This window comes from Cryptotermes secundus, unplaced genomic scaffold (assembly GCF_002891405.2).
Source record: "Cryptotermes secundus unplaced genomic scaffold, Csec_1.0 scaffold1807, whole genome shotgun sequence".
NCBI lineage: Eukaryota > Metazoa > Arthropoda > Insecta > Blattodea > Kalotermitidae > Cryptotermes > Cryptotermes secundus.
The window spans coordinates 633,713-642,555 of NW_019721029.1; the positions used below are offsets into that span (position 1 = coordinate 633,713).

Below are 8,843 nucleotides of genomic sequence, written 5' to 3' on the forward strand. Positions count from 1 at the left end.
ATCATCTGTTAACAAGCTACCCAAATATTTAAAACATTTCACATTTTCCAGTTGTTTTTGGTCTATCTTTATTGTGACTGGGGTTGGTTGTCTCGAAATTTTCATTACTTTTGTTTTTTCCACATTCATTTCCATGCCATAGCACCTTCCAATTTCAATTAGTCTATCAATCATGCCCTGTAGCACAGTTTCTTCCTTAGCCATTAACACAAGGTTATCTGCATATTTCACAGTTTGAATAATTTGCCCTCCTAATTTGAAGTCACCGAGCCCATCCAGAGCTTCCTTGGTAAGGCATTCACTGTACAAGTTGAACAGAATTGGTGACAAGCAGCATCCTTGTCGAACTCCTCTTCCAATCTGCACACTTCTTGTCTCCCCTCTGTTCAGTCATACTCTAACTTTCTGAACCACGTACAATTTGCTAATCAATCTTCTTTCACGCCAATCGATATCTGTTTCCTTTACGATCTGAATTAATTTGGTCCAGTTTACACGGTCAAATGCCTTCTGCCAGCAAACACACAGTTCTTCATCTATCTCCAAAGTTCGTTCTGCTATAGTTCTCATCATCCCAATTGCATCCCTGGTTCCTTTTCCTCTTCTAAATCCAAACTGATCTTCTACAAGTATATCCTCTATTTTCCTTTCAATTCTTCTTTTAAGTATCTTTGCTATTATCTCTGCTCTATGTGCAATAAGGCTTATTGTGCGATGGTTGCTGCATTTTGTAGCTTTTGTCTTTTTCTTTAAGGCAATCATTGTCACTTCTGTAAAGTCCTTGGGCCACTCCCCAGTTTCTTATATGGTGCTCATTAGTTTTGTCAGTGTTTTCAAATCACCTTCTCCCAGTAACCTGAGCACATCTCCAGGTACATCATCATCTCCTGTAGCCTTTCCCTTCCTCATTTCCTTGATAACTTTTTCCACCTCACTTTGTAAAATATATGGTCCTTTCTCATCTGTATCTACTTCTTCTTCCCGTTCAACTTTTAATGTTTCTGGCCAATTAGGTCGATCATATAGTTCTGTAATGTAATTTTCCCAAATTTTCAGCACTTTCCTCCGATCTACTATTCTATTCCCCTGGGAGTCTTCGATGCCAATATTCTATAATATGCCAATTCTATAATCTTGTTACATATCTTCTCAAGATATTCCTTTTTGGCCCTAGTCCATGGCTCATTTCAATTCAAGAGCATATATGAAATTAAATACTTACACAATATGAAAGTAACATTCAAAGCCCCATGAAAGAAAAACAACATTGTACAGTGCAATCAATGTCAGTGCTATAGGCATATAAAAACATATTGCAAAAGACTGTATGCTTGTGTTAAAGGTGGAGGCAAACACAACACAACCTTGTGTACAAAGAATCCAAATACTCCAGCAAAATGTGCCCTATGCGGAGGAAACCATCTGGCTAATTACAAAGGTTGCGACATATATAAACACTTACAAAACCCCAAAGAAGAAAGACATACAACAACAGATAATATCCCATTCCATATATGTGAGCTGGTAACTGAAAAACGCAAGCACGAAGCAGATGGCAGAAATCAAGAAACAACGATGACAGGCTTATTTATAAAAGATTAAGGCGAAAACTACATGACACCTTAACTAACGTGAAGAATAAAACATTCAAACACTAAATCGCGTCTCTCTCTCTAAAGATGACCACACAATCCAGAAGGCAACAAAAAAGTTCAAAAACCCCAAATATCGATGCCGCCAATAGGTGCACAGAAGCTGGGCAAAAAGTGATAATGAAAAAGGCACAACATTCGCAGAACATCTTCTACAGTTATTTACACCACTTTCTAACATGAATCAAAATGACAGTAAAATTGAAAACTTCCTGGAAATACCATGTCAAATGTCATTACCTATCAAACCCTTCTCACCTAGAGAAGTAGTACAAGAAATTAAGAACATAAATCCACATACGGTTATTACTGTATCACAGGAAAAATACTCAGTTACCAATAAATGCAACAGTATTGCTAACAACCATCTATAACAGCATGCTCAGAATGTCGTACTACCCAATAATGTTGAAATTCGCACATATCATAATGATACCTAAATCAGAGAAACTAGCCAATGAAGTAAATTCGGCCGATTACTTTGTTGCTGGTGACACTGAAACTTTTTGAAAAGTTACAATTGAAGAGAATTAGAAACGACCTAGACCTGTCAAATGTTATTCCGAACTACCAATTTGTATTAGCGGAAGGACACTCCACAATATAACAAATGGATAGAATCGTAAACAACATTGCAACAAGCCTCAAAGGAAAAACATTGTGTACAGCAGTTTTCCTTGACATAGCTCAGGCAATGGACAAAGTCTGGCATACTGGACTACTATATAAAATCAAAAATACATTCCCAAGCTCATATTACCTACTTTTAAAGTCATACATCACTGAAGGACACTTTCAAATAAAATATAATAATTCATATTCAGATTGCTACCAGGCGAAATCAGGTGTACTACAAGGAAGTGTGGTGAGGCCTCTGCTGTACTTAATCTATACTGCAGACTTGCCCACAACAAACAACTTTACAATCGCAACCTTTGCGGATGACATAGCCCTGCTAGCAGCAAGATCCAGTATAAGTGCATAATAAAACCCACATGGACATATGGTATACAGCTATGGGGCTGTACAAAACCATGAAACACAAAAATAATTCAAAGAGCTTCAATCCAAATTCTTGCACTCAGTAACTAAAGGACCTTGGTATGTCTCCATCTTTACTATCCACAATAATCTGCAAATCAAATTTTTCATAGAAGAAATACCTAGATTGCCAACACTCTACCATCAAAGTACACTCAGACACAATAACAGACTAACTGAAGAAATTAGCAACCCACCAAATGTAAGAAGATTGAGGAGACAGTGGCTGTCTGACCTGCCACTATCTGCAGATGACGAAGATTAAAACCATCACCATTCCTCTGCAGGACCTGTCAGAGTATCATCAGTGGATGACTTCTCTAGTCAAGACACCTACTTAGAATAAATTTACTTATTACTCCATATTATCGAGAGTAGATTGTAAATATGCTATTAATTAAATTAAAAAAAATATTGAAGTCCATATAGGTAAACATTTGTCTGACATGTTTCCTATCCAAAATGGTCTAAAACAAGATGTTTTATTGCAATTTTTTTCAACTCTGCTTTAGAATTTGCCATTATGAGGGTCCAGGGAAACCCGGTGGGACTGAAATTAAATGGGACACATCAGCTGTTGATCTATGTTGATGATGTGAATCTACTCGGTGATAATATAGATACCATAAAGAAAAAAAAACTTTGATGCTAGTGAGATTTTTTTTTAATTGCTAGTGGGGTGGGACTAAGTCCCTTGTACTGCGGCCACTTCTGGCCTATTCTACCAGCCCCAGATGATAGGTGAGGGTGATTGTGGAGCAATTGATGGAATGAAGATTGGCAGGGGAAACAGAAGTACTCAGAGAAAACCTGCCCCAGTGCCACTTTTTCCTCCACAAATCCCACTTGACCAGACCAGAGATCGAACCCGGGCCACTGCAGTGGGAAGCCAGTGACATCACCAAAATGCAGGGCAAAAACATAAAGATAGCTAAGATCCTTTGAAAATGTGACAAAGTTCAAATATTTGGGAACAAAAGGAATAAATCAGAATTTGATTCAGAAGGAAATTAAGAGCAGATTGAATTTGGGTAATACTTGCTACCATTCTGTCTGGAACCTTCCATCTTCTCATTTGCTATCTGAAATAAGTAAAAATTAGATTATACAAAAGTATAATTTTGCCTGTGATTTTCTATGGATGCAAAACTTGTTCTCTGGCATTAAGGGAGGAACACAGACTTGTTCACTTGTGAACACACAGAGTGCTTGAGAACAGCGTGCTGAAAAGAATATTTGAACCAAAGAAGGATGAAGCAATAGTTCAAAGTAAACTGTATGAGGGTGAACTGGGATGGCAAAGTTGATATAATGACTGGCCATGGGCTTGACAACCAGGGGGTCGGAGTTTGAGTTCCAGTAGGGTCAAGATAACGAGGATGGCCATCCAATTGTAACTCGTTACAAGGAGCCTGGGGAAAACAGTGGATATTTGAGGTTAGTTACAGAGGAAGTGAGGATCACTCCTTTGTAGTTGATATAAGTGTACTGAGATAGATAAATGGTCCATCCTCCAAGGGGAGCTGGTGAGCCTTATGTGGCGCATAGTTGAGCCGGCCAACCACAGACCTCTTCAGTCTTCACGCCCCACATGTACCACATCCAAGTTGCTGTATTCTCTAACTAGAGATCTGTTTGTCACAGCCAGGCTTGATAACCTCAGTAGAGAGGAGAGGCGATTGCAATTAGAGTAGAGTTAGACAAATCATTTCTATTATTTTCTTGAGTTAATAATGTTACTTTCTTCTTTTGAGTTAGAAAAGAGAAAGGTGTTTCATTAACAGTCGGGAAGGGACATTACCCTAGGGACATATCCTTGACCAGGTACCCTAAGCCGCACCCATCCATGCATCATCACATAGCATTGCCTCACAGGTACACATGCATGCATGCATCTGTTCCCACTGACTTAAATGGTCTAAAGGTATTCAGTGCCCATCTGATTTTTGATTGGTTAATTGTGACTTAGGCCATGTTCCAGTCTGCCCTGTTCATCCTGCTTTGGCAAGTGCCCAGGTTCTGCTGACCCTGTCCATTGTCCAAATTATCAATCAATTTTGAATCAGGAAAGTGAACCCTGAATAATTTGTTCAGTGTCTCCCTTCCTGTTTGAATATAGTGCCCGTTAGGCAGCTTAATCGTGCTGACCTTGTTGGTCGCCTATTTTGCCATGATCCTCATGAGTCTGGCACCACCTGGTACATCACTGATCTCCTGGCAGTGTCTCCTCCATGAGGATCGCTTGGCTTTCCTTATTTCTTTGTTGTAACACGTAAGGGCTTCCTTGTAGGTGTTCCACTGCCCTGTTCTTTTAACTGTTGCTGACTTCCCTTACCTACATTAGTCTATCAACTAGAGGCTCCTCACCTTGGAGACCTGCTGCAGATATGGGTATGAGACAGCGCGACACCTCCGCATAGCCCTCTCCTGGATTTTCAAGGTCCAAGGGGATGACCTGGACACCGCCGCAACTGCGGTGCACGTACATACATACACGCATGCACACATACATACATACTCATTGCGTGAACATGGACAGGTCCCCCCCCCCCGCCAACTCTNCATACATGGTGCAAATAATGGATAACAAAAGAAAGAAGAAATGACAAATTAAATGAGAAGTTTTATTATTACCACCATTATCTTTTACAATGCATCCAGGCAGAGCATGCTGATGGATCCAGTGACACAAAGATACACATTCCTTGAGATCAGTAATTATGAAAGCTATAATACAAGAATCTTCAGACTACAACCAACAAAATGTCTCTCATCACTTTTGTCGTGTTGCATCCCCTTTGTGATTTCACTAATAATTAGAAGTTTCTACCATTACACAATGTACTATCTTTACAATATTCACTTTCTCTTGGTTCCTTCAATGCTTCAAAGAGATGGTCACAGTGAGATGAAAATACACAAAAGGCAACAGATTTTTAGAAAGTTCGAAATGAAATTAAAATTTAAATTATGTTTCAGTTACTTTGTTGTTGATGGGTGGTAGGATTACTTACTGGACACTGCCACCTAAAAGAGCACCTTTTCAAACTGGGGCTCACAGACGACCCAAATTGTGAAAGGCGCCTACAAGAAGATGAATCAGCCACACACATCTTATGTGATTGTGAGTCTGTAGCTTACCTAAGATATCGCCACCTGGGTCAATTCTTCACGGAACCAAGTTACTTTTATAACACCCCCATAAATAAATTCCTACATTTCCTTTGAAGTGTAGGATTAATAAAGGGTTAATCCAAAGGGGAAGCACAATAGATCATGGAAGGTCGCAGTGCTAGGGCCAGTTTTTGTGGCTCACCCCTAATACTCATACTTTGTTGCTTGTCTTCATATCAGCTTTTATTGGAGTTTTGGGGCAATCTACAACATAACTAAAATAAATAAATACAGGTTGACCAAAAAATGCTACATCACACATGAAGAAAACTCTCAGAAGTGGGATATGCTATATACAAGCACAGTACAAAAACTTAACCTCTTAATTTTATCCTTAAACATTTTTGCTAGATTTATTAGACATCAAAGACTATCTATACTGTAACGAGTCATCAAAAAAAGTCTCTACCTTTCTGTTTTATTAATTTCTTGCGCACGCCCTCACACACACATGTATATGAATACATTTAATTGTGTCATATATGACTGAACTGAATTTACAGCTCGCTAACAATCTCTTAGCCCTTGTGTATTCTCACCTAATGATCAACTTGGTAAAAATGTAATGAACCTAGAGATAATGAAGAATTTCTGGATACAGGTTGACTGCCAATTCTGTGGTATTATGGCAATGAGGGTTAGTCTCCAAACATCACTTTTCAGGAAAAAAATTAAACAATACCCAATGTTTACATAGTAATGTACTTAACAAAGTAGTTCCTGGCATCATTATGTGATTCAGTGAAGCATATCTTCCTTACAGACATGTGCTGGTTCTTATTTCATTTTGACCAGTTGTTTTACTGAACTCCCTTTTCTGTAACATTACAGAATTTTCATCTCAAGTTGACACCTTAATGTAAAGCCTGAGAATTTAAGCCACAATGGATTCTAGGGATCCATTTCAAGTGTTCACAAGTGATGTTCCTAGCGATGTCTCCACCCGCTCATTCAAAGTACCCAATTCTATCAGAACATTCTCCATCTCAGATCACCCCAAACAAATAAATGATCCAAGTTATTATATATATTTACCAAACCACTGTTTGTCATATGGTGACATCCAATTATGACAGCCTCCTAAATTGTTTTGTACAACATATTTGTAAGTGTAACGATTTAAATTCTCTTTTTCTGATCTCTCTTCCTCTTTGGCCATTTCTTCCATCATCTGCTGATTCACCACCTTAGCTGCGAATGGCAGTTTATGTGCCACCAACTCAAGAATGGGTTTCACCTGGAATAAGAAAAATTTTTACATATAAACAACAGTACTTCAAAATCTGCAAAAAAGCATAATAATATCATGTTAGTATGATGTTACAAACACAGTATACAGTGAAAACATTACTAGGTAAAGTATGACAAAGAATTAGCATACTGCACTGCACAATAACACAAAATGGCCAACTACTATACTTCTCCAGCATACAATATTCATAGTGCTAACAAAGGAAACAAAGCAACTGCAGGAAGTTCAAATTCACTGCACTTTGTGCCAATTAGTTCTACAGTCGTATGTACAACAATTTATTAAATCTTAATAAAAGCCAGTCACTTTAAAAGTCTTTCACGACATATTTTGTCCAAAAGTGGTTATCATCAGGTGTTAACAGTTGTGGATAAAGAAACTGCTGCATTTGTGTTGATGCTTAGTTGTTGATGTATGGTTCCCCCAGTGTGTACATGTGTCTGTAAAAAGTGTAAATTCTTGTATTAGAAAGTTGTATTGCAAAGTTGATTTGTATAATTTTACTTGTTTGTGTACTTACATTCCTTCTTGCTGTGTTATGTTCCTTGTCTTGTTTCCAACTGCTTGCTGAGTTGGACTGGGTCTCACTCTTATAATATACGTGGGTTACTTCAAAAGTCATGGCAACATAATTTTTCCGAAATTTCGAAAGCTCCAACCAGAATTTCCAAATTTCCCGCTGAGAGACAGCAACGTCTGATTTCTAATGATGCCACTAGATGATGCGGAAGTCCAAGGACAATGAAGCAAGTACAGTGCGAAGTCAGTGTGATCATAACCTTCATCGAGAATGAACGTTAGCTGGCTGGTACAGCGTTGTTACGTGAAAATAGCAGTGCTTCACGTCAGAAATGTGACTCAGTGTCACTCAGAGCTTGTGGAAGCTCTGGGTGATCGTGCTCTACCATACAGAACTGTTGCAAGGTGGACAGAAGCATTCCAAAGTGGAAGAGAAGCAAGTGCTGGCTTGCAACGTAGTGAATGCCCTGTGTCTGTTCATACCTATGTTTCTTGTGCTGTGATCGACCAGTGCATGGAGCAAGATAGGCGCTGATCTCGGAAGGAGTTAGAGAGACATACAGGGATTGACCAGGCAACTGTGCGTGGAATCTTACAAAACCCACACTGAATTTTTTATTTCTTAATCACAGTTGAATTTTTTGAGGACTGAAGAATGAAAAAAAAAAAACAGTCATTCCATAATGTGCAATTTTTCTTGCCTACTATACCTACACCCCTTCATATCTACCTGATCTTACTAAACCTATCGGAGGGGTATATCATGCACTTTCATAAGTATATTTTGAACTTTCTACACTGTAACGTGTTTGCCGAGAAAAAATTAGTTGCCATGACTTTTGAAGTAACCCACGTATATTTGTTGCTATCTGGTGTGTGATTCTTGCATTACCATGTTTTAATAAATTGTTGCACATAAGACTGTAGAACTACTTGGCACTAAGTGAGAAGTGCAACAGGATGCTACAATATATCACTGTACTTTATATACATTAGGGAGTTTTTTAATGAATATGCCCTACATATTGTTATCAGGAATGTAAGAGATGTAAACTATTGATGGAAGTACAAAAGATATCATCATCATCATCATCATCATCATCAGTAATCTGCCAGACGACAGGTCCACGGTCTCTTCCAAAACAATTCCTCCACTTAATGCGATCTAGAGCTATCTCCTTCAAATGACAGTATCCTCTTCTGTC

General features: G+C 38.6%; 1 protein-coding gene across 1 annotated transcript in view; it reads right to left on the reverse strand.

The window, feature by feature from the left end:
• Window positions 1-5,296: 5,296 nt before the first annotated feature.
• LOC111875334 (39S ribosomal protein L16, mitochondrial) overlaps window positions 5,297-8,843 on the reverse strand; it is a 12,996-nt gene continuing 9,449 nt past the window's right edge. Inside the window, exon 6 of the mRNA XM_023871492.2 lies at window positions 5,297-7,104. Coding sequence (XP_023727260.1) covers window positions 6,889-7,104 — 216 coding nt within the window. The 3' untranslated portion in view covers window positions 5,297-6,888. The remainder of the gene's footprint in view (window positions 7,105-8,843) is intronic.